Source organism: Petaurus breviceps, unplaced genomic scaffold (assembly GCF_028583685.1).
Source record: "Petaurus breviceps papuanus isolate PSGF00001 unplaced genomic scaffold, PetGlider_PUasm1.0 178, whole genome shotgun sequence".
NCBI classification, from domain to species: domain Eukaryota; kingdom Metazoa; phylum Chordata; class Mammalia; order Diprotodontia; family Petauridae; genus Petaurus; species Petaurus breviceps.
In genome coordinates, this window is record NW_027185777.1 from 16,162,333 (window position 1) to 16,189,675 (window position 27,343).

General features: G+C 40.2%; 1 protein-coding gene across 13 annotated transcripts in view; it reads left to right on the forward strand.

Annotated features, from left to right (window-relative positions):
- Window positions 1-27,343, forward strand: part of KIAA1217 (KIAA1217 ortholog) — a 586,069-nt gene that overhangs the window by 192,871 nt on the left and 365,855 nt on the right. For 12 of the 13 annotated variants that reach the window (XM_069086314.1, XM_069086315.1, XM_069086298.1 and 9 more), the window contains exon 2: window positions 4,366-4,649. In XM_069086314.1, coding sequence (XP_068942415.1) covers window positions 4,366-4,649 — 284 coding nt within the window. Of the gene's footprint in view, window positions 1-4,365; window positions 4,650-27,343 lie in introns of those variants that run through there. The other variant, XM_069086311.1, reaches the window with a different exon arrangement.

Here is a 27,343-nt window from a genome sequence, read left to right on the forward strand (position 1 = left end):
TGGCTCCAGTGTCAGGATGACCTGGATCAAATCCGGGCTCATATACTTAGCACCACACCCAGAAATAATAACTGGCCATGTAACCTTGAGCAAGTTACTTAACCCTGATTGCTTTAAAAAAAAAAAAAAAACACCAGCTGTTGCTGGTATTAGTATTATAATTGTCAAAGGAATGAAGGGCACATAGAGCTTCAATGATTCACCCAGGGTCACACAGCTACTGAGCAGCAGAAAAAGAATTTCAGCCCTCATCTTCAAGACCAAAGTGAGCACCTCATCCACCATGCTGTAGCAGTGTAACAGTCAGTCAATCAACAGGCATTTATTATTTGCAGATTCTATACCAGGTGCTGGGTCTACAAAGGAAAAAGAAAAGCCCTACTTTCAAAGAATTTACTTTCTAATGGGGAAGAAACTTATCAAAGAAAGGATCTTTCAGGTCATTTAACCCAACCTCCTCATTTTATGCTTAGGAAAATGAATTATTGAGAGGTTAGGGAATTTGCCACAGTAGACTTTGGTAGATTTTTGGAGAGTACAGATTTAGCCCAGAAAGGCAATTTAGAGGCCATGTAGTTCCTACACCCTCATTTTATAGGTGAGGAAACTTAGGCCCAGAGAGACTGGGTTACTTTCCTGAGGAACTAGATTTGAATCCAGGTCCTGTGACAATATCTCCCATTTATACAGCCTTCCTTAGTTTATCCCCCATCTATTGCTACCCTTGTCAGTCCGGTAAGAGAGCCGGGGTTGCTATCTGTAGGGAAAGGATAACCATCTCTTGACTGCTTGATCATGGAAAGGAGTGCTCTAAATAAACAAAAGTTACCATTGAACTGTTAACCTCATTTAAGCCATCCTTTCCAAGGTTTCCCCATCCCCCTCAAAGATGTCTACTACAGCTACCAAAAGTTTGCAAAATTCACTGGTCTGGTTCCACCAGCTTCCTTAGGCTGTGGCAGGGCTTGAAGTGTTCTAATTAGTAAAGTAATAGGAAGTGACAGGATTTACTGGGGGTGTGCCTGGAAGCAGGTAACCATTTTGAAATTCAAATCTGTTTTTCTGGGTAACTGAGGAGTACCTGTCATCTGGTCTTTTCTCCTAGACTGACAATTCTAGGCAAAACTAAGGAGACTGTGATATATTTGATGACATTTCCTTTAGGCCTGCTTTTTCATATTTTCCCTAATCCTAGGCACAGATGTCAGGGTGAGGTTCCCTCTTTATTTGGTTCCAAATAAGCAGAGTCCTCCAAAAAGAACCCTTTTGCTGTTCTCTACTTTCATGAGAGTTATAAATGTCAAGGAAACACATTCTTGTCAATGATATATTTTATTTTTAATTATTTATTTTTTAAAAACCAATTTCCAGTGTTATAGGGGTGATAGAGAATCAGGAAGGCTTGAGTTCAAATCTGCCCTGAGGTATCAACTAGCTGTGTGACCCTGGGCAAGTCACTTAACCTCTATTTTGTCTCAGTCTTCTCTACCTTAAAGTAGATAAAACAATAGCCCTTTACCTCCCTAGGTTGTTGTGGGGATCAAATGATATCATATTCATGAATTGCTTATCCCAGTGCCTGGAAAACAGTAAGCACTTAATAAATGCTTGTTTCCTTCCTTTCCTTTCTTCCTCTTTCAACTTCGATTTCTTCATCTGTCAAATGGTTATTGTTTTGAGGATCAAATGAAACAGCATATGTAAAGCACTTTGGCAGATGTTAACAAAGATGGAAGCTATTGTCTGCATTTCATGCAGTACAACAGAAAGTGCTCTAATATGGCCAAACAAGAAGCGATATTCACTCATGCGGAGTTCCACCTTGCAAGAGTCTGAAAAGCATTTTCTCAATTATCAAAGAAAGATTATATTATGCCCACTAGAGTTTGGTTGGATTTTAATTATTTAGATATACAGGCAACGGGGTAGAGAAATCCATTTTGCCCTACAAGAAAGTAAAGGGGAAGGGGGAAAGGGGAGGGATGAGGGACATATGAGAGGGCAGACTGGGGGAAGGAGAAATCAGTATGCTTGCCATCTGGGGGTGGGAGGTAGGGGAGACATGGGGAGAAAATTTGGAACTCAAAATCTTGTGGAAATGAATATTCAAAACTAAAAATAAATTCTGAAGGAAAGTGAATTTCAAAAATAAATAAATGTATTTTAATTATCTGAATGTTGGTAAATGATTTTTTCACTGTTAACTAGAATTTCCAGTTCATCCCAATGCCACCCTTTTCAGGAAGCTTTTCTTTGATCTCCATGAGCAGAAAAAAAAAATTTCTGCTCAATAATGACCTAATAAAGCCCTAAGTATTTTGTGCGTAAAAGCTGTCTGTGAGAGGCACTGTGGGGAAATGGTTTCCAAGTCAGAAAGTTTTACCTCTTCTATGTGCTGGAGTATGGACCTGTGCATACCTCTTAATGCTACCCAGAAACTTTCTAAGACGGCAATTCTCCAAACCGAAGAGTAAATGAGTAGGGAAAGAGAATTTGCTTACTGGAAGTGTCCAATGCCAATGACACCACAAATCTGGTCCAAAAATAAAGCTAGTTACTTTTGTGTTTTGTCTGCCTTACCTTTGTATTCACTGCTTTCACCCCTGTAATGTCAGAACAATAGCCTGTATTCCAGTAGATGTTTAATGCTAAGAACTTATGATGTGCAAACATAGGGCCAGCTACATGGCACAATGGATAGACCAGAAGGGGGTGTGGGTGGGGGCTGGAGTCAGGAAGATTCATCTTTCTGAGTTCAAATCTAACCTCAGACACTAGCTGTGTGACTCTGGGCAAGTCACTTAATCCTGTTTGATTCAGTTTCCTCATTTGTAAAATGAGCTGGAGAAGGAATTGGTGAAATACCCCAATACCCTATGAACAGTATTGGTGTGATATGCTTTACAGGGTCATGAAGAGTTGGACTGAACAACAACAAAATTCTTAGGTTCCTTCTAAAGTAGGTAAGAGATAGTTCATAGATTCAGAAGGAGAAGGGACCTCATTGATCATCTTATCCAAGATGGCCTGTTTTTCAGATGAGAAAACAGATCCAGAGAGGTTAAATCGATTGCCCAAGGTCACATGTGTAGCAGTAAGTGATAGAACTGGGATCTGAACCCAGGTCCTTGGACTTCAAGGACAACATTCTTTCTTCTGTGCCATGAGGACTGCCTCTGATCTCCAAATTCATCCGTCATGTCATTTCCTTCTCAACAGTAATTTTCTCATAGCATTCAGTTCAATTGAATTTTGCCCAAATGTTTGTTTTCTACGTCTCTACGATCATTATCTCCAACGGTGTTTTCATTTTTGCTTTGCTTATGGAAATAAGGAGAAAATAGAATTTTTCAAGCAGATGATGGTCCAGTGAGACTCCTGCTTCTACTCAGGGCAGTCATTATTTTTTGACCCTAACAATGAATCAAATGTTTTAGGATTCAGCTCCTGATTATGAAGATCTCACAAGCAATTCTGTTGTCAGCATGAAATATTCAATCAAAAATCCAGGTGAAATCATCAGAGGAATATATAGCCTCTCCTTTTGGGGGGAGGTCAGAGAGGCTGAGTGGTAACATAATTATCATAACCAGTCAAAGAAGGTGTCTGGTTTTGAACAATCCTAAGGGGGAAAAAATCAGAAATAATAGGACCTTTAAGTGGATTTAAATATTTCTAATGTGTAAGTTTTGAATATTTTACCTGGATTTTGTTTTCTTTTTTGCTTACCATTGTCAAAAGAAATAAAATCTTAGTTCACATTTCTTTCTCTTTTTTTAAAGTTACTGATTTGTTCTCATATCACTTTAATTTCCAAATATCTCTTTCATCTCCATTCAAGCTGTATTTTGGGAATAAATTTTTCAAAAGAAAGAGGACAAAAGCAGTTCAGCAAAATCAAACAAGTCTGACAAAATATACAGTATTCCATGTCTACAGTCCCTTACCTCTGCAAGGAAGAAGTTTTCACCGTCTGGCCAAACCAGACTTCTTGGTCACTATAATGTCATCTAGAGTTCAGTTTCTGGGTTTTTATACACATGCGTGCATGCACACACACACACACACGCACATACACACTCACACACACATTTCTTTCTTTCTTTTTTTTTTTTGCTTTTTGGAGGGCAGTTGGAGTTAAGTGACTTGTCCAAAGTCACATGGCTATTAAGTGTGTCCAGTGTCTGAGGGCATATTTGAACTCAGGTCCTCCTGACTCCAGGGCCGGTGCTTTATTCACTGCGCCACCTAGCCACACCCACACCCACATTTCTTAACAATGTTATAATAACTGGTATCATAGAGCCTCAAATGAGATTGTTTAAGAGAGATTTTTAAGAGAACCTGTATTCTTTCACTTTTCAGATCAGGGGAAAAGCAATCTGCATGTGACATCATCTGAAGATGCAGGATGTCTCCGAACCAAGGACCGGCTTGCTAATGGAAACAGTCGTCTCTCAGTTCCCAAGTCTTCCCGCAATATCCCAAGGAGACACACTGTAGGTGGTCCCCGTAGTTCCAAAGAGATACTGGGAATGCAAACATCTGAGATGGACAGGAAGAGAGAAGCTTTCCTAGAACATCTGAAACAGAAATACCCTCACCATGCTACAGCCATCATGGGTCACCAAGAAAGGCTGAGAGATCAGGTAGGAAATATGGCAGTGGCAGAATCCTTGTATTTGGAGAAATGGATAATTTTATTTTTATCTTGATATCCCAAGCCTCTAGTACAGTTTCTTGAACATTCTTTATCTGTTATGGAATAAAGTGACTTTCATATGGAGAACATTGGAGTTGAAAGAGAGATTTGGATAAACTAGAGAAGGGAATCCACTGTTGAGAAGAGCCTTGAGTAGATTCTAGATGAGGATTTAGGGACGCTTCACGCAGAGTAGAAGATGTGGTTGAAGGAGGCACCGAGCATGATAGTTGTTTTCAAGGATTTGAAGGGCTGCCACTTGGAAAGAATGATAGAACTTGTTTTGCTTGACCCTGGAGAAAAGCACAAGAGGGAAGTTGGTGAAAGTTTCAAGTAGATAAATTCAGACCAAGTATAAGAAAAAAAATTCCTAATCATTATTGCTATCCATGTACGACATTGGTCGGTAGTGAGTTTCCTCTCCTTAGAGGTCTTCAGTTAGTTGCTGAGGTCCCTTATAACTACAAACCATGGTGTGCTTGGTCATGTCTTCTGGAGGAGGCCATGGGGTGATTGCTTGATGTGCCTTTAAAGACTCTGTAGCAGGACCAGGAGAAAGGGAAGAGGGAACAAAATGAATAAGGAGACATAAAGGGAAATGAGCTTTAACATTCCTTCTTGGCTCCATTGACCTTATCCTTGGATTTTTGTGTGGAGTTAGTAGGAGTGGAGAGACAGGAGATCACAGAGAAAAAGCCTGTATGATCAGTGTTCAGCTGACTCATCCTACGTCTCCAATATGGTGCTTCCTCTGACCAACCACATCCGTTTAAGGCATTGGGAGTAACATTGGGTCTGAAATGCCACCACCCACCCTTAATTGTATTTCACAGGGTATGGATCCTGTAGCACAGGTTTGGGGGAGGTCTGGTTGATGGGCTTGGGTTGTGCCACCCCTACCCCCACCCCTCCATCGCTTGGGAAGCTGACTTGCTTTTCGCCACAGATGTTTGTTTGTTTTTGCTTGCCTTGCTCTTCGCTGTTCCCAGCTACCTGCCCCCTCCCCCCCTTATCTTGACAGCCACACTGATATCACCCAACTGTGGCTTGGGATGCTATTGTTTCTTGGCTGGATGCAATTACTTTATAGCAGACGGCAGCAGGTTTGGGGGAGTGAGAGATATGCTACCTTGATGGACCTCACAAACTAAGCAGAGAATCTTATCAGGCTGGCCTACAAATATACAGAGAAGAAATAAAGAACCCAGACTGGTGTGCTAGGGTGGAGAGGATGGGGGAGTGGGGTGGGAGGGAGATGGTGATTGGTATTGATTTCTAAACTTAACCAGAAAGGTCAATGCAGTGTTTTATGGTTGAGAATTTTGCCAGTTAGACATTTAAGTTAAATCTATGTAGACAGGTTTTACGAAATTTTTATTTTTAAAAAGTCATATGATTGCCTTTAGTTTTTACACCTTAGACATTTATGAATATAATCTCCCTCAGCTGCACCCCTGCCACCTATAACCCACCAACTTTTGATTATCCACATTAATGAAGGATGGTATTAAATTTGGATAATTAATATCTACACTTTATTCTGAAATGTAATTTTAATTCTTAATTTCAGCTTCCTCTTTGAACCTTTTATCTGAGTTGGTAACAATTAAAAAAACTGATTGTGTTTCACATTCATTATATCCTCATCATCATCATCACACAATTAAAAATCAGGAAGTATGAGAACCTGGAGCAGGGTTCTTAACCATTTCTGTGTCATGAACCCTTCTGGCAATCTGGTGAACCCTTTAGACCCTTTCTCATGCATAAAAGAAAGTATGTAGGATTACAAAAGAAACCAATTATATTGAAATACAGATGTGATTTTTGTTTCCCATCCAAGTTGACAGACCCCCTAAAATTTATCCATGAACCTCCTAAGGTTTACAAAGCCTTGAGAGAGATTTGGAGAATATACAGAGAGAATAATCAGTTTCTCAGTAATTAAGAGATGGATGTATAGCTTCATTAAAGATGGGTATAGTGGCTAATCTTATCTAGTTTGGGGCTCCATAAGAAAAGGAGATGTCAAAGGGTTATTCACAGAATTTTGTTTTGAGCTTGAACCAAAGGAGGTAGAGATTAATTTTAGAAATAATATTCAGTTCAAGGAAAAATTCTTGATGAATAAGAAGAAATTCACACTTCAGCCCAATGGATTTGGACTTTACAATACCTTTTCTTGATATAAAACTGACATCAAACATCAGACCAAATACATAAATGGAACTAGAAGAAAAAATAGAATGAAACCTTATCTGTTGGGAATGACTTAAATCAGTTATTGTCTGGAGTTGGGGATGGAAGGGATAACCTGTGAAGGTCATTTAGCACCAAAATTTGGTGACTGGCTTAAGTGTCCCTTCTGCAGTGATCCAGGGGGTGAGGAACTATATTGTTAATGTATTTTTGCTTAATGGGAAGATCTTTCCCATCCATTAATAGGCCCATGTGACCTGTTTGAGTCACATGAAAGTCTGAGTTACATGAGTCTGTGATGGGAGGATCTTGCTGAGCAGGTGGAGGAGGAAAGGATGGAGCAGGAAGGGTAGAGTAGAGCCCAGAGGAAGTTTGTCAGAACAGTTAGAGCTGAGGGAGAGAAAGGAACCAGGCTGTGAGTGTTCATCTGTGGGAAGGCCCTAGCAGGGGGAAGACTTGAGGATGGTGGTACCCTCTGCATTGTTATTGTGTATAGATTTCTTTGTTGCTACGATGAATTTGACTTTCTGGTATTTGAATAAATGTTTTGGTTCTGTCTTCCGTGTGGAGAGTCTGTTATATTTTGTGATTCAGAATTATGCAAGCATATTAATAGCCTACATAAGCACTATGAATATCACATTGGCACTACAGGAGCCTGCTGCCTCAAGGCTACATGTGACCATCTAGGTCCTTGGGTGTGTCCTTTTGACTGAGTCCAAGTTTTACAAAACAAATTCTTTTATGAAGGAGATTTATTCTGTGAAGTTTGGATTCAATCAAAGGACTAGACTTGAGGTCCAAGAGGGCCACATGTCACTTTGAGGCTGCAGGTTCCCCACCCCTGAATTCTAACCAGTTATTCTTTTAGGGCATGCAGGAGAAAAACCCATTGGTTTTTTGCCTCTTTCCTCAGAGGCAAAAAGTTTATTACCAGGCTTATATCTGACCATCACAGAGCTGAGTTAGGCAATGGAAGGATACGTGCTTGGGAGTGCAGAGGAGCATTGTATCCAGAAGAATCCACACTCCCATTCATTGGCCCCAAACTGGCACTTGGAAGGTCCCAAGTCCTTCTATCTGGGTTTGAATGGCAGAGAACTTCTACATGAGTGCTCTGCCAATTTGAAGTTTGTTCAGGTATATTCTGTTCATTGATGAAGGCAGATGATGTGCAGGAAGAACAGGAACAGAAGAAGGTGAAATTGGAGCCAGGAGTGTTGCAAAAGTTTAAAGATGATCTTAAATGATTTTGAACCAGACAATATAATTACGTCCCATAACCTTGTTTGTCCAGTTCCACCCATGTGGGCAGCATGGGGACCTTTAGGGAGTGTGGCATGATGGAGTGTTTGGAGGCAGGTAACAAGTGGGCTAAAAGTTAGAGGGGGGGTGTCTTAAGCATAGGGTATTTGCCTCAATCTTGGAGTGTGCATTTGGGCCAAGGGAATTCAATCAACTTTATTAATTCTGGAAGTAGGCAGGAAATACATGGCTCATGAAGTTATATGGTCATACCCTCTCTCGCCTAAACTCCTATCAACCTTTCCTTATTTTCCCATACTGTGCTTGTAGTAGGATGAGAGTGGGTGCTGGGGATGTGGAAGCATCATGTAGAGATCCCAGAGGGCACTTTCATGATTCCAGAGGGAAGCTAGAAGGCAAAAAGGATAGGGCACTAGGCCTTGAAGTCATGAAGATCTGAGTTCAAATCCAGTCTCAGAAATTTACTAGCTGTGTGATCCTGGGCAAGTCACTAACCCTGTTTTCCTCAGTTTCCTCATCTGTAAAATGAGCTGAGGAAGGAAACGGCAAACCAGCTAGTATCTCTGCCAAGAAAACTTTAAATAGGGTTATGAAGAGTTGGACAGGACTGGAACAACAGCAACAACAAAAATGGTTCTGGGGCTATTGGACGGTAGTTAAACGTAATGGAGATCTGTTGTATCAACATTTCCATTTGGTTCAAGGAAACCAGTTTTTGGCAAGGATCATAGGATCATAGGCCAGAGGCCCAGGTAAACTGAACAATTTGCCCAAAGGAAAGCGTATTTATATGGCACCTACTGTGTGCTACACACTGTGCTAAGTGCTTTTTAAAAAAATCATTTCAAATGGTCCTCACAACAGTCCTGAGAGGTAAAGCCTGCTATTTTACATTCGAGGTAACTGAGGCAAATAGGTTACGTAACTTGCTCAGAGCTAGTGTCTAAGCCTACATTTGAGCCCAGGTCTTCCTGACTTCAGGGCCAGAACTCTATTCCCTATGACACCAGGATAATATCTGGGGCAGAATTTGAACCTAGGTCCTTTGATTCTCTAGATTAGAGCTAGTATTTCCATTGTGAGGCTGAGATGTGTGTATTTTTTTAAAGCACTCTAAAGCCTAGAGACAACTGGATGTTATAAGGGATAAAACACTGGACTTGGAGCTAGGAAGATCTGCTTTTAAATCTCCCCTTAGACACTTACTAGCTATGGGACCCTGGGTACATCTCAGTTTTCTCATCTGTAAAATGGGGTAATAGTAATAGCACCTACTTCATAGGGTTGTTGTAAACATCAAAGGAGACCATATATATCTAAAGTGTTTTGCAAACTTTAAAGTGCTATATAAATGCTAGGTATTATTTTTATCCTTATTTCAGTAAAACCAAAACGATATAATTGGTGGGTAGTATATATTTCAAATACAAGCATAGGTTTAGCGTTGGAAATGTTATTTGACTGATGAGGCTACTGAGATCTTACAGCATGAAGTGACTTGGCCAAAGTCACACAGACAGTGGGAAAGGTGGACTCTGAACCCTGATCTTTGGTCTCCAGACCAGTGTTGTGTCCTGTCTCCCCTTCCCCCACCCCACCACTGCCCCATTCAACTGCTCTGTGTAAGGTCTTCGATGGACAGAAATTCTAAGGTGAGAAGAATCATCTGAGATCAGTCAGTAAAATTAATTACCAAAGTCCAATCACCACTCAGATAAAGATGGGGAAGACAAGTGGATTTGGGGGTTGTTTTTGTTTTTTTCTTAAGTTCGGCCTAGACAAGATGGGAGGAGCATAAAATGACAAGAGGGGGCCATACTTACTGGGTGCTCTTAAGCTGTGGTACCTTGGGAGATGAAGCAGGGGTTATTTTTTGTGGGTCATCATTGAGGTAAATGGAGCTGTTCATGGGCTGTCTCAGTTCAGTTCAGGCTGTAGACTTATAGAGCCCTAAGTCCCCGACACAGAAGGATACCAGAACGGAATGGGGAAGCTACCAGAGCTTCCTTTTTGGGGTGTCCTTCTGTCTTAATTCCTGATCCTAAAGAAGGGGGGGGGCTACCCTTCATAGGCCAAGGGCCAGGGATGCTCCCTTCCCTCCCTGTCGTCCATCCTCCTCACAGGCATAGTTTGCATCACAATCTAGCCAATCAGTGGCCTGTTGGAATTCCTTGAAGAGAAATCTTAGTCAATCAACCAGCTATCTGGGTTCCATTGTGTAGCCGAGGAGTTGTGAGCTAATCCCTCCACACTTCCACCAACCCAACCCAGACTGGGGGATTGGGGGAGGGTTGGGGAAGAAAGCTACTTGTGATGCAGAACTGGGGCAGTTTGAGTTATCTTTACGCCCAAGTATTTTGACCTGACACCCAGCTGTGGGTCCTTTGGGCAAGAAGATATATATGTATATATGTATTTTTTTTTTTTAATTTAAGACTTTGAGGGAGGGGCTCCTAGACCCTCTGGGAACCTCTTTGCTAAATCCTTTTTATTTTCTTGGCGGACTTAATTGTTCTTACTTTCTTCCACTGATGTTCAATTACTTTGAGAGCTGCTTGTAGTTGGAAGTGCTGGGATATGTTTTTTAGTAAAAGGATTGTTTGAACCCTCAGCCATTGAGCGATGCTTTGGACCACATGTGAAATAGCCACTTGGATAGTTCCATACATCAGAGAGCCTTGCAGCTCACCATACCCTCCCTCCCCCAACCCTACACCCAAGGCTAACTGCTGACTGACTCCCAACTAAAGACAGCAACCTCTCTCAGAATTGGAGTTTTGTTGGGGGAGAGCTAGTGTGCAACACTTTAAAAAGATCTCTGCCTCTGGTATCTTATAGGAAATACTCCCACGTTAGGGAAATCCATATTCAAATTCCCTGGGTGCTCCCTCACTTAGTAAAAGTGCCTAAGGCTCTAAAATCTAAATTCTAACACTGGGAAATTCATGTTTGAAAATCTGTATCTGACTCATTGTGACCTGGTTTGTCTAGAATCATTATCTTTGAAAGTTACTGAAAAGCTGAGAGGTACTCATCTTTTTTTTTCCCCCCTCTCCTAAAATATAGCAATCATTGCACCATAATATATGTGTATGTATTAATCACTATCATCATTACTGACTGACTGGCTCCAAACACCTCCCCTAGTTTTAAATACAGACTCAGCTCCTGTCCTTAAAAAAATCTCCAGAATCATCCAGTTTCCTGTTAGTAGTCTAATGGAGGCAGGGCAGTATTCTGGTTTGGAATGAATGAATGAATGGATGGATGGATGGATGGATGGCTGGATGGATGGATGGATGAATGGATGAATAAAAAATCATTTTTAAGACATTATGCCATGTGCTAGGTCTACAAATAGAAAAAGAGTGAGGCAGTCCATACCTCCAAGGAACTCACACCCTAATTGAGGGAGAGACATCACATATAGGACAGTTCAGCTGTGGTAAGGGCCTGATGACAGGTAGATTCAGTCTCCTGCTCCTAGCATAGTGCTTAACTCCTATTAGGTACTTTATATAATGGGCCAGAGGTCCTTCCAGTGCTTTAGAAGGTCAGATAGCAATGCCTGGGGGTCTGTAAGGTCTAGCAGCAGGGCTAATGGTTAGGTAGGTACAGAAGAACTTGTTTTATTTTAAATCAGCAGATACCTGAGAACATTCTATATGTAAAGTCTTCTGAAGAAAGCATTGTCACATTTTTAAGGACAACTCTGCCCTTTAGAGTTTGGCTTTCACTTCTTAGAAATGTTCCCATTAAACAGCACATGGTGTGCACTGTGGAGAAGGCAGAGAAAGTGTGAGAAAGGAAGAAAAGAAATTAGGGAGGGGAAAGAGGCCACTTCAGAGAACATGGATGGAATGTATGCAAGTGAGGAATTAAAGAGAGAGGGTTGCTGGGCATTTCTGTGGAAGAGGAGAGAAGAATTTTCTCTCTTGCTAAGAAGCTAAAAAGAATCAATCTCATTCTCTTGGAACAAGGATATAAACTTTCTTCTGTCACTATCAAGAAGGTGACATGATGATGCTACATTGGAAAGAATAACAGATTTGAAACCAGAGGACCTGGGTTTGCATGATGGTTCTGTCTCTTACTTCTACTTCCTGGGTGACTCTGATCAAGCCATTTTCTCCTATAATCTGTTTTCTCATCTATAAGGTAGGGGAAGACAGTTTGGAATCTATGACCTAAGGTCCCTTTTAGCTCCAACTCAATGATCCCATTATGAGTAATGGAAGTCTCTAATGGTTGTGTAACAACATGGAGTGTGGTGCAGAAAGACAGGCTGGGGCAGCATGGAAATGATTGCAGAAGAGTTAGCAAGGAGTAGTACCTGAGGATAGCCAAGCTAGGAGCTGTGTGCAGATATGCCTGGGAGTCATGCATTGCCAGACACGTCTAAACAGGGATTGGAGCTGGGGGAACAGGTAATCCTCCATACAGATTCAACCCTTAACTGAAGTCTAAAAGCCCAAGGGACCCATTGAGGAATATACCCCAGCCAAAGCCAGGTCTTCCCTTACTGGAGCCCTGAGTTTGGGAGGCACCTGTCTTTGTCTCCTTTGGGGATAAACTACAGACTAAGAAGAGCAAGAAGGTAGCTGCTACTTGCTGTGACCTCACTATGCCTTTCTTGTCATTGCATTGTAGATCTCTAATAAAAATAAATCCCGAAACTCCTGATTCATTTCCCTCATTCTACAGTTAAGGAAATTGATGCTCAAAGAGGCTATCTGTCTTGAATAAATGGTTAATTTTTTCAGTGCTGTTCCTTGCCTTGGTCTGTTGGCATGGTAAGCAGCTGCATGTCTTGACCTAAATTTATTTAGGAAGTTCCAGATTTTAAAACTGAGGGCAGGCAGTTAAGCCAGGTATTATTTAAAATCCACCACCATCAACAACAGCAATGGTAACCGCACAATTGTAATATAAATATATGAGTGTCCAGAGTGTAAGACTCAGCAGGTTATATTTTTGAAAAACAATAATTTTTCAACAAGGAGCAGCATGGATGGAATAGTGGACAGAGATTGAATTTGGAATCTGGAAGGGCTGGATTTTGGTCTTGCTTCTGACACATACTAGCTGTGTGTCCTTGGTCAAGTCACTTTACAATTTGGTATACAATATAGCTTGCTAAAATTCCAGCTTTAAGCTATCAATAACCATTTATTAAGGCATTGTGCTAAGTGCTGGGGATACAGATACAAGTACAGAAAAGAAAGGCAGTTTCTGGCTTTTTCAAGGAGCTTAGTCTAATGAAGGAAGACAGCACACAAAAGGAAGCTAGGAAAGGGAGGATCGAGACAGAGCATGGCAGAGAAGTCCAGACAGGTCCACAAGACTGAGGCTAGATGGCAATGAAGATGATGACATGGTTGGCCTGGCCCACCTCCTTAAATGAAAGTTTTGGAGTTCATGGTTCTGTCTTTCTAATCAAAAGGGCTGAGAGTATTAATGAGGTGGGAGTACCCAGGCTGATTGGCTCATGTAGGATGATGAAATTTCCCCATGATGAGTTTCCTGGGGTGTGATGATATGATGGTAGAAGACCAAAGAATTCCAAGAGTTTAGCCAAGTGGGAAATGAAGACATGGCTGGCCTGTACCCACTCTTTAGATGGGAGTATTGATTGGGTTTTTTTTTTTTTTGCAGAGAGAATACTGTTGAAGTTTTCTCCCCAGAAGCTTCCTGTGACAATTAGATCACAGATCTGAACCCCCACCCCAAATACCTCAACAGCTCACTCTACTTTCTACCCTTGAACCCTAGAATTACAGGATGGGACAAGTGAGAGTCAGGTAGCTGCAGAAAAGGATTATTTGACCCTTTTTCACTTTTGAGTGAGTCTGAGTGAACTCTTTGGGATCAGTCTATAGAAACCCAGAAGTCTAGTCAAGATCTCTGCCCAATGTTTATACTGGCCCACTTTCCTACCTTGGAAGAACTTAACTTCTAGTATTTATACTGTTTGAGGATTCTTTAGCACTTCAATGGAGGCAGCCAGATGGTAGAGTGGATTGAAGACCAGGCCTAGAGTCAGGAAGACCTGAGTTCAAATCTAGCCTGTGATACTTACCAGCTGTCTGACCCAGCACTTAATCCTGTTTGCCTCAGTTTCCTCTTCTGCAGAAGGAAATGGAAAAACTATTCCAGTATCTTTGCCAAGAAAACTCCAAATGGGGTCCTGAAGAGTCAGACACCACTGAAACAACTGAACAGCAACAAAAACAACAATGGCTTCAATGAGAGTTCTGGATGATAGAAAAAGATAAAATACCATCAATTAATGAAAAGCCCTGATGGTTTCACTGTGTCATGTGTCTGTTTTGTTGTAATGCTACTGAGGAAACAGCCAGGTTTCCAGCATCCTACACATTTGATGACTGGGCATCATGAAACCAATTAAATGACAAAAAAAAAAAAAACCCTCCCTTTTTAAAGGGATCTGGCTGAATTGTCCCCAAATGTGAATTTCTGAAGTTAATTCACTTCTAGGTATTTGGCTCTGAATGGACCCTGGGCTAGGAAAAGCACTGGAATAATAAAGCATCTAATTTTATTGGAGTTAAAGGTTTTAGAATTATTCTTTTACTGTGGAGAGCCAGTTTGGTGTAGTATATGGAACATCTGATGTGGCCTCACATGACCTTGTGGCAACTTTCTTATTCTGTGACTGTGGGTGACTCACTTGACATCTGGGCTTCAGTTTTCACATTTGCAAAATGAAGATAATATTACCAATGCCTTCCCCTCCCCCCCATCTGCTCCACCTCCCTGTTGATTTGAGTAAGATCAGGTATAGAAGTGAACTCTATAAACAGGAATTATTATATAAATGAAACCTTATTAGTCAGAGAAAAAAGTTTAACACACTTTTGTCTTAGCATCTATTTCCTGTGACCAAAATCTGAAATTTGAGCACAATTGATAGTGATCAGGCATTACCACCGTGTGTGTACCCTTGTGTTTCTTTTCTTTTCTTTTCTTTTTTAAGCAGTTGGGATCAAGTAACTTTCCCAAGGTTACACGGCCAGTTATTTTGTGTGGGTGTTAAGTATCTGAGGCCGGAACCAATCCTGGGTCCTCCCCACTCCGAGGCCAGCACTCTTACTCCCTGCGCCACCTAGCCGCCCCCTCTTGTGTTTATTTTATCTTCTCAGTTGTGACTGAGTCCCTGCTTTTCGCTTCCTTATTTTTATTTTTAAGTTCCAGAAAATGCTTTCTTATCAAGCAGGTTACATACATTTCGGCAGGTGACACCAAGGAGTAGTACAGATCTCTTTCCGTTGTCATTTCTTCTAAAAACTAGATTCAGGGAAACAAGAAAAGATGGATCCAGAGGAACATTTGGAGTGTATAAAATGCTGAGGGAAATAGTCTGTGTTTGTTTTGGAGGTCAAAGGAAACTTGCTTGTTTGAAATGTCACCAAATTTGGGAAGATGTGTTCTTCAGTCATCACCTACCAGGTCATGGTCACTGCTTGACTACACAATTTGAAAGAACTTTGCTTTCATGCGCTGTCCTCATTCCAGCAAGGAAGCAGATGTTTAAGGAGCCTTTCATCTGTAGAGACAGTCTTTCAACTCTTACTCTGGAAGCATGCAAAAAACAGCTTGTTCTCATTGTGATTCCAATTTGTGCATAAAGTAACTAAGTTCATGGAAATATAGGACCAGCATTTTAGGTTCTCCCACAAGGGGTGATAATAAGTATGAAAACCTCAGGGGTTCATACAATACAGAGAATGAGAAAGTTGTTTTTGTTTTGTTGTTGTTGTGTTTTGTGGGGGGTTTTTTTGCTCTTGTTATAGTTGGTTTTTGGATTCAGAGGAGAGTAGTAGAAGTTCCCAGTAAGGGAACTTACCTTTCTATGATTTATTGATATCAAAATTGAGCATACAGAGAAGAAATGTGCAATTCTGTAAATGGAACCACTCATGGATCTAGTTTGGCCTGTTTTTAGAATCTATTCTCTGCACATGTCCAAGAAGACAGGGCCTAGCCAGCTCTTCCAGGACTGCAGACTGACTCTGAAGTGTCCACATCCTGTGGGGTTAAAAGGAAATAAACCATTCAGGTTTATTTTAAAAATCCAATGTATTTATATGTATTATTTGTTTCATGTGCCAATCCAGGGTAAGAAAAAGTTCATGTAATTATGAATATACCCATCAGAAGTTAGCTAGGTTGTTACAACTACTTTGATACATAGTGGTTATGTCTAGGGATCCATCAGTCATCCTGCCTGATTCTGTGCCTTTCCTACCTAGTGGAAAGGGATCAAAACAGATCATCTCAATTCTACAAGGTAGATCATGGAGGGAAAAGAAAGATAATGAACCATTAACAATAGTAATTAAGACTTTTATATTATTTAATCTTTTCAAAGTACTTTTTATATATAATTTCACTTGACCCTCAGATCAACCCAATGAAGTGAATGCTGTGGATCTTATTCCCATTTTCAAGATGAGGAAAATAAGTATGAGGGAGGTTAAGTGATATACTTCAAGTCATACAATTAGTAATAAACAAAGATAATAAGGTTGGGGTTGGTACCTTTTGGCATACGCATCAAGGAGAGACAGATAATGGATAGTTGGTCTTGTCTAACCTCAAAACATAACTTATCTGTTGGCTGCCCTATTACTTAGATCTCTGTATCTTTGTCCCCTACCCTTTAGGCCTCTGCTTGGCTCAATTCTCAAGGCTTCAGTGGTTTGCCACTGTATACTCTAACCTTCTATGTCTGATATTTCCGTGCTTCAATGGATCCTTGATATCAGTGATGTGGTTACTCACTTCACTTCAGAAGCACAGATTGCAACCTGTCTATGCCTTCTTATTCTATGAGATTGTTGTCATAGCTTCCCATCTACCCAACATGGTGGAGACCTGCCTCTATAGCCCTTATCGTTTTGAGGGGATCAGTCTGTGGCTGACTGTGATTCCTCACTCTTGAAATATGACCAACCCACTACCATTTCTGAGCATCCATTTTCTTGATAATGGCTCTTCTGGCACCTTTTTGCAGGCAAGGCATCATTTTTAGTATGCTGTCACCCACTTCTATCCACCATGTACTTTGATCTTGCCCTTTGGGGACCCACAGATTTATTCCTTCAAGGATTGTCATATTCTTCCATGATTTGCAGTCAAATATAGAATCCCTAGGAAATTATTGGTATTGAAATGATAGGTCTTTGTGATTCAGGAAGCACAAATATTTGACCCACAAATATTAATGCTGCTGCTTTTTGACAATGAAAATAAGGAAAATGTTTATTGGGCTGTATTTCTGGTATATATTAATTAGGTTAGGAGAATCCCAAAGTAGACTCAGGCTCTAGTTTGGTTTTTAATGCTTATAAAGACCATTCAGGTGCCCCAAAACTTATCTCCTACCTAGGTTGGGCCCTGTGAAAATTATGATGGTCCTAGAATAATGATAACCTTGGTCACATCTCAAAACTGTTAGCCATGACTGATTGATCAATTCATCTTCCAGGGAGAAAGCTACCAAGGATGGAAAAAGATCTGGAAATAGCACATAGTTGGAACCAAGTGAAAAAAGTTTAATTGTTCTTTGACTCAGTAGAGGAGGACTCAGGCATCAAGAACAATGGACATAGGGTAGGAGGAAAGAAGAGTTTTGAACTTGAACTCAGAAATTTGAATTAACAAGCTTTTGCCAGTCATCAGAGGTCAGGGGTTGGGGTGGCCTGGAGGCAGTTGTAAGGCAAAGTTAAAGAGCACAGTCAAAAACCTAGGCAAACAGTCCCAGTTATTGGGCAGGGCTGATCTGAGCAAAACAGTAAAGCTGGTGAAGTTAGTCTTGGAAGTTCTCCTACTCACCTGGGTTGTACCAGCTTCCTCCTTTTGCAGTTGTTGACGTTGAGACCCGTGATTTCATGGCTGTAGGGAATTTCCAAGTGTGGAAACTCCTTTTAGAAATGTAGATTGGCCACTCTGTAATTTCTATTTTTAAAGCAGAACTAGTGAGCCAGCTCTTTGGGGATTTAAGTGACTTACCCAGAGTCACTCAGCTAGCATGCACGGGTCAGAGGCAAGACTTGAACTCAGATCTTCCTGCCTACAAGGCTGGCTCTCTCTGTCCATTATACTTTATAGCCTCTGGTACCATGGGAGCTATCCAGCAGTCATTTCACCTAAGAACTCTAATCTAAATTTACCTGGATTTAGGTTAATTTTCTCTCGTTAGCAAATGATCCTTCACCCTTTAAATTACCAGGAATGATGTTTTAGAGATAGTTCATGAATGTGTAGCTACAATCAAAGGAGGCAGCATGGTGTAATAGAAAGAATGCCTCTGATGTTGATTATCTGGGCAACCTTGGGCAAGGCCATTAATCAACTTGGTCCACCTGTAAAATAATATGGTTGGACTAGATGGTCTCTGAGTTCCTTTCCATGGTTTGGTGATCAAATAGGTCATTACATAGTGGGCTAAATGAGATCTCTTCTTGTGCCATCTAAGTGGCTCAGTACTGAGACAGTGTTGGACTTAGAGTTAGGAAGACTTATAGTTGAAACTTGCATCACATACTTATTCGATATGTGACCTTGAGCAGGTCAGTTAACCCTTCTTACCTCAGTATCCTCATCTGTAAAATGGCAATAATAATAGTACTTACCTCCAAGAATTGTGAGGATCTAATGAAAAAAATATTTTTGACATCCTTTGTAGACATTAAAGCATTAGTTACCTATTTTTGAAATTAACTTTTATGGATATCTTTTGCTTTCCCATTGCTCCTATTTCCCCTTTATGTCTCCTCTCCTCTCCTCTCCTCTCCCAGAAAACCATCCAGAATAACAAAGTATACATGTTACTTATTAAGAAAAAATTTCACAGAAGCAAGAAAGCACAAAGGTGCCATTGCATATTAATATAGAAAAGACCTTTTATAAGGTTCTTTGCTATGTCATAGATACAGCTGACTTGTATTAATTGTGTATAGTGTATCTTTCTTACTATATAAAATCATTTGGACCATGAGGAGGCAGCCCAGATGTCAGATGGCATAGGAAGGATGTCTGTGTCTTTGGAGTTTTCCATGTTAACTGTTATCATCAGATCAAGATCATCCAGACCATGGGAGAGAAGCAGTGGCACTGAGGCCCTTAGTGGGTGTGGGCAAATTAGCTCATTAAGTACTCATTAAGATGATTAAGAGATCTTTTCTGGGCACTTGGGTGGCTTGTTGTCCATTAGCCTTGCTTGGCTAAGAGAAGTCAAGAATGACTCATTAACTAGATATGCACATAAGGACCAAGAGACTTGGTTTATTTGGCTTCCACTTACTGGGATCTCTCAATTTTATTACCCGGGCCAACTTGGAGAAGGGAATCTTTTTAGCTCCTCCAACAAAGAAGATGAGCTTATTACCTTGATATTTTATATATGCTCAGAAGATACCACTCAGCTGCTCTTATAAAAGGCACTTTTCAATGAATAGAACAATTACCTGGGATCAGTAATAGAGGAGGAGAGGGAGGTAGAGAGGAGAGGGAAGGCTGTGTCATCCTACACCTTGGGATATGGCTTGGGCTCTCTTTCCAGATTAAGGTATATATCATTGTCTATAGTTGTTATCAATTTGCAAACATATAAATGCACAAGGAATATAGATAAGTTAGTACATGTCAGGTAGGAAGGGGAAAAAAAGGAAGGGAAGAAACAAGCATTTATCCAGCACCTACTATATACCAAGGCATTGTTCTGTTTCATAAATATTATCTCACTTAATTCAACAACCTTGGGAGGAAGGTGCTGTTATGATCCCCATTTTACAGCTGAGAAAGTTGAGATAGAAAGGGAGCCAGACAGTAGGCTAGAAATTATCTAGCCTACTGCCTTCATTTTATAGATTTGGAAACTGAGGCACAGATGAGGTTTAAGTGTTCTGACAGAGTCACCTAGAAATCACAATAGCAGAACTACACTTTGAACTGAGGTTCAAGGACCAAGTATTCTTCAAGCAGTCCAGTCCTCTGGGCTCAAGGGAGAGTCTAGAGGCAGATTGTAAATAATGGAATGGGTGAGTTAAAAGTTCTTTGTCAAAAACAAGCTTAGAAATTATGGTAGATGAAATAGAGGTTCTAAGAGTTAGGACTCAGCTGAGAGTAAAAGTGTTATTACTATTCACAGACCGATAGAAAGGGACTAATGCAGGATGCAAGAGTGATTTTCTCCAGGAGAAAACATAAGCTATTTCACTCAGTGACTAAGAATCAGGTTTATAGATCACATAGCCTTGTCAGGATATTAAACTTCAAAAGTAAAACAAAACAACCTCTTCTCCCCCCAATCTCCACAAAACCACAAACCAACTTGGCAGCAGTTGAGAAATGTTGTCAATATTACAAACAATAAATAACAAAATGCCAGTATTTGGAAGAACCCATGAATGGATGGCTTGTGGTAAAAATGGTGATTGGCTTATGAGACAGGAGCATGATAACACTGAAAAGGGGCTGCTCACCCACTTAGAACTGAAAATAAGAGAGCAACAAAAAGAAGGCAAATAGAATCGGCTAAAACTTGCAGAAACATAACTGATTAGTAGAAACTAAGAACTTAATTCACTTAAATGATGCTTTAAAAACAGATGGACTTGAAGTCAGGAGGATCTGAGTTCAAACGCAGCCTCAGACACCATAGCTGTGTGACTCTGGGCCTCAAATTGCCTCAAAAAAAGAAGAAAAAAGGCAGATGGAATAAGAAACAGCAGAAAGAAGAAAGCCCCAAGAACAAAGGAGGAAAGTCTGAAATTCAGGAATGCTGTTGGAATGGCTGAAAAACCACATTCCTCTTTAGATCTAGCTTTAATAAGAGAGAGAAAAGTTATTTTGAGAAATGGGAACCAATGAAGATTTTGCATTAAAAAGTGATTATTTGTCCAGCCTATCCATGAAGAAACATTTAAGTGCTTACTAAGAGCCAGGTACTATAATAGGAGCCAGAGATAGAAAGATAAAAGCAAAACGACTTTGTTTCCTCAAGCAATAACAAAGAAGGGTTACAGCTGAGAAAATGCAAACATGGGAAATTCAGTCTTTCCAAGTAGTTGGTAAAATCATAGAATGTTAGTGCTGGAAGGTACTTTCCAACCCCTACTTTTGACCTAAGGGAAAAAACAGTGAGAGTGATTAATTCAGATGTCAGTTTCTGAAAAACTTTTGTGTGATGTCTTTTCTCATTAGATTGTAGGCTCCTTGAGGGCGGGAATTGTATTTTCTTAGTATTTGCATCTTCAGCTGCTTTTTAGCACATAGGTGCTTAATAAATGTTTTTGACTAAGAGTTTATTGACAAAGTGTTCCGTTTTGTCTGTTTCACACAAAGAGGAAATTAGGTGGCCCAGTGGATAGAATTTTGGACTTGGAGCAAGGAAGACCTGAATTCAAATACATGTTTTACAGATGAGAAAACTGAAGTTAAGTGTCTTGCATATGGTCACATACCTAGTAAGTTGTCTGAGGCAAGATTTAGACTCAGGCCTTCCTCACCTCAGGCCCAATACTATACTATACCACCTAACTGCCCAATCTGCTTTAAGGAACTATGTCAGAGAGCTCATCTAGAAAGGTTTATAGAAGAGGAATTATAATTTAACAGAAAATATGAAGAATGTCTGTAGGATGCTATAGGATAGAGATGGGAGTAGTTGGAAGACATATTTATAGACTGGTAGACATGGAATTTGGCCTTGAATGATGAGTAGGATTTAGATATATGGGGCGAAAAGGGTAACCATTCTGGATGAGGAGAAAGGAGGCTGGAATAAACCTGTCTAGAAAGGATAGAATTAATAATATATGGGAAAATTGGGAAGTGTGGTTAGATAGGTGGCATGGGGTCAGTTTGTTATTCATCCTTTGTGTTTGAAGACAATAACATCATGATGTTAGGGTCGGGGTACAGTGCATTTGACTGAGACTGATCAATTTGTAGAAGGCTTTGCAAGGCAGATAGAGGCTTCCCAGAGATGGGAACGGGAAGGCTATACCAGGGAGCTCAGTTTTCCTTACCAAACTGACTTAGGTTTGAACTTAGCCCCACAATACAAAATGAAGAATGGTGGGGAGAAACCCAACTAGAGATGATTTGTAACACAAGACTTCTCTGATCCACGTTTAATAGGCAGGGACTGAGGATCTTCTGTTCGAGCTCTTGTCTTAATTAATGTTGTAGAAGAGCAAGAGAAGACAATTTGAGAACTGCTATATTGAGAAAAGATTCCGTTGGAAGAACAGCTATCAGAGTAGGTGAGAAAGTATAAAGGGGTGGAAATGGTCTGAAGCACAGTAGGGCTGCAGAAGGAAGCACCTGAAAGCAGTAAATCACGAAAACCCAAAGGTAATTGCTATTAAATTAGATGAAAGTTTTGAGCTTTGGAAAATCTTACAGTAATGCTCTCTGGCTTACACTGAGCAATATGGGGAACAGGATTCTCAGATTCTCAGAATGCTCTTTCCCAGGCCAGCATATGAGACTCTTGTCCTTGCTGTTACAGCACGACAGAGTAGAAAGAATGCTGATTCTGTAATTAAAAGACCTGGGTTCAAATCCTATGTGAGATGCTACCAGTGTGACTAAGGAGAATTACACAGAGAGAGAGAGAGTTACAGTTACAGTTTAATGTAGAAGGATTAGATTGATTTTGCTTTGTTCTGGAGGTCAGAACTAGTACTAATGGATAGAAGTTATGGGGAAGGAGATCTTGGCTCAGTATATGGGAGAACTTTCTAACAATTGGAGGCATCCTAAAATTAAATAACTCACTTCTAGTTCCCCTTCTCTGAAGGTCTTCAAGTTGAGACTGAGCAGTCCCTTCCCAAGAATGTTGTAGAAGGGGTTCAGGTATTGGGCAGAGGGTTGGGCTACATGATCTCTCTTCCAATTTTGAGATTCTGCATTCATATCTCAGCATAGGTATGTCATGTTCCAATATATATGGTACAAACTGTAAGTGTTATAGGGTCTCAAAGAAGAAGAATATGAGTAAGGGTTGAGATATAGAACTCTGCAAGAACTTATTAAGTGACTACTGTGTGTGAGACCCTGGCACCAGACTCCAAGAGCACAAAAGAAAAATGAGACAGTCTTTGCCTTAATGGAGCTGACATTCTGCTGGGGAAATAAGACATGTGCACAGATAAAGAAATAGGAAGCACTTCGATGAAGGAGAGGACACTAGTGGCTAGGGGAATGGGAGATTGAAGATGATATCTGAGGGTCTGAGAGGCAGAGGAGGAAGGAGCACATTCCAGGTCTGAGGAAACAGACAGTGAAGTCAGTGAGGAAGAGAGGGGTGTTGGGAGCATGGAGCTGGCTTTGGAGGGAAGATAATTAATTCTACTATTAAGTTTTGAATATTTGTTGAATTATTAGGGTTTTTTCCCTTTAAAATATCTCTCAGATTCATCTTCTCTTTTATATTCCCACCACTATCACCTTAATCCAGGCTCTCATTGCTGCCCAACTGAATGATATCAAGAGCCTCTGAGAAAATTTAATTTTTTGACCGTTAGGGCTAGAAGGAACTTGAGAGATCATCTGATCTCACCCCTTCCACTGTGCACATCCAGAAGCTAAGGCCCAGAAATGTGCAGTGACTTCTCCAAAGGTCACAGGGTTATTAAGTGGTTGGGATGGGACTTGAACCCAGCCCTTCTTATTTACTTCAAGTCTGGGGCTTTTCCCACTGCAACTGGGCTATCTGCCTCCAGGACTATGCATCCCTCTCACTATTGTCACATCTTTGGCTGCTTTCCTTGTGTCACTTACCTATTCAGGAATTTTAATGACTGGCAAGTCATATTTCTCCTGCTTAACCCAATTCACCCCCTCCTCCCTCCTAATTTTTCTACTCACTTTTCCTGCTGCTTCCTCATATTGTACATCTATTCCAGTCAGTCAGGTCTACTTACTATTCTCTCTACTTTGAGCTCATCCCACATGCAGTGTTCATTCCAGCCTCCATTCCTTCTCTTCACCTGGAATAGCTTCCTTCTTCCTCCTACCCATCCTTCAAAGTCCCAGCTCAAGTTTTATCTGCTCATGAATCCCTCTGCCAACCAATTTATTCCACACCCATCTCTCCCTTCTCCGAATCTTTATTGAATTTTCTGCCATTAGCAGATCCTTTAATTTTAGTTAACTCGTATGGTTTTGTGTCTGCAACCTGATTATTGGCTCCTTGAAGGGAAAGACTATTTTTATGTTCCCTGAAACAGGGCACAGAAGAGGTAATTGATCTGTACTTACTGATTGATCCAGTTTGATCAATGTTGAATTTGAACAAGTGGAATGTCCAGTTGGCATTTGAAAATATAGGACTAAAGCATGAATCGGAGATACTGATGAAGATATACAGAGGTGATAGTCAGTGCTCTGAGATAATAGATAAATTTTTTAGGAGAGGGTGTGGAGAGGAAAGAACCAGAGTCAAAGGGCTGTCTGGGTAGAGAAGGCAGAGAGAAATGCTGCTACTTCTCTCATGCCTTAAGGAGTCGACTTCTCCCCTTGTTCAATACTTGACTTATTTAAATATTTTTTTTCATGTTTGTCTATTTATCCATAAGTCTTTAACATCTCTGCCTCAGTCATCACCTTATTGTCATTTATTTAATCAAGTATTTCTCATGTGTGCAATGCTGTGTTTGGCATTTGGCACTGTTTCTTATTACTCCAAGGCCTTTCTTTCCTCCCTTTCTTCTGTTGAAATTCTCCCTAACCTTTAAGGTTCACCCCAAATGCCACTTCCTCCAATAAGGCTTACTTGATCCCTTCTGTTGTCTGACAAACCATCCCCATTGAGACCTTCACATAGACTCTCTTCTCTAAATTGATGGATTTGTCATTGAGATGTAGCTAGATGGAATAGAGAGAGTGTTGAGTTTAGGGGCTAAAATTCTGTTGCCTCTTGTTCTTTGTGGGACAATTCCAAGCCTCAGTTTCACCATGAGTTATGCAGAGCTAATAATACCTATAGTAACCATGGGATCAAATACAATAATGACTGAAACCTTAAAAACTATTTAATGTCAACTGTTATTATTTCATGAAATAGGAAATCAGAGGACCTGGGTTCTAATCCCATTTCTGAAATTTAATGACAATAATGGCCATTATTGTCATTAAATGGTCAATTATTATAATGACCTTGAACAAGTTACTTAACTGAGCCTTGATTTCCTCATCTCTAAAATGAAGGGGGTCATTCTAGATAGCCTCTAAGGACCCTTCCAATCCTAGATCAGTAAATTATTTTCCTATGTTGTATATCACGAGAGACATCATGGTGTACGGGGTATACAGTTTCAGTTTTGGAGTCTAGAAGATGTGGGTTCAAGTCTTGCCTGAGATATATATACTAGCTGTGTGAATGAAGGCAAATCATTTTAACTTCAATATCCTAGGAAAATACAGAAAAAAATCTGTTCTGCTTTTTTTGTTTGTTGGTTGGTTGGTTTGGTTTTTTATCAGGACTTTTTTACATCAATGTAATCACAGGTGTAGAAGAGACCCCTTCCTCCCCCCACCCCCCAAAAAGGTGTGTCATAACCATCTGTGTTAAAAACCCTAAGCTCCTTAAAGATTATGTCTGATATAAACTTTGTACTGCCTTCAGGATCCAGCCCAATGCTTTACATACAGTAGGAGTTTAATAAATGTTGATTTTATTGGCCATATCTGTATTTATTATGAGATAAGCCTAATCAGACATAGTCAATAGTCCAGGCAATTCTTTGCCTCTATCCAGATCAAACATGAATATAATTATGCTACCACCAAATTTGAGGGCATATTAATTCCACATTTAAATGCATTTATTGACTAGGCAGAGAGCAGTAGTCTGAATTTTTGTTAAAAAATAATCCTTTACCAAAAGTTTTCATGTTTCTAAGGGTTTATCGTCATGATGTTTTAAGTAGGAAAAGAAAAAAAATGTGGTCAGGGAGTCTTATTAAATAGAGGATATCCCTGGTCAATCTATTTCCTGTCCTCAAATGTAGCATTTCTAAAGCTCAGCATTTTTCACTTTTTAAGTATTTAAAGAAAATTTCCCTCCTAACAATGATAACTTCATTATTAATTGTAACAGATTTCTCCATCTGTGTTTAACTGTTCCATCATTTCTGTTATAGCTCCTCTCCCTGTTACTGGGATTGTGGTTTCACTTTTTGTGTTATTTACTTCATCAGCTGCTGGTACTGCCTCTCTTAGCTTTGCGTCAGATCCTTCTGGCTTTCTAATTTTAGTGTTGTAGTCTGTCCTGATCATCTCAGCCTGGGGAGCAAATAGTGACATTTGCAAATTTCTAAGTCATCCAGGGGTGTGGTGTAATGTCTATCAAAATGCAAAAGAAAAAAAAAAGCCCAAACCCTCTGTATTTTTCCCTCTGTTTTCAAATTTTAAGGGTTGACTGTGGAATTTAGGATTTTGCTTATGGAAGTCTTAGATATAGTTATGTCTTGTTTGTTTCATGTTGTATTCATGCCCCAGTGGGCAAATTTCTAGCCTATTTCATCCTGATGTTTTTATCACACAAAAGCAGAAATTGAGTATTTGAGAAAATAGTTCTTTGCCTTGACTCAGAATATATCTTTATCTCTCTGGCTTACTAAATTGTCAGAGCACTTCCATGGTCCTCTTGAAGGGTTAAATATACATTGTCTGTAATGTGGGGAGTTCCAAACTCCTAGAATAGTCTGATGAGAATAATCAGATACCTTCAGAGCTATAACTAGGGTGGGAGGTTTGGAGTTTTATCTCAGGTTGCAGAAATTTAGAGGTTGCAAACTGTACTTATAGTCCATCAGTGAGAGCATTACCTGAACTTAGCACCTGGTTGGTAAGAATAATTAGTTAAAATGAAAACTATTGGGACATGGGGGCAGCTCAGTGATACAGTAGAAAGAGTGACAGGCCTGGAGTTAGGAAGACTCATCTTCCTGAGTTCAAATTCAGCTTAGCTGTTTGACCCCGGGCAAGTCACAACTTTTTGCCTCAATTTCCTCATTTGTAAAAATGACCGGGAGAAGGAAATGGCAAAGCACTCCAATAACTTTGCCAGGAAAACCCCAAAGAGGGTCAGGAAGAGTTTGACATGATTGAAAATGACTGAAGAACAACAGGGACATA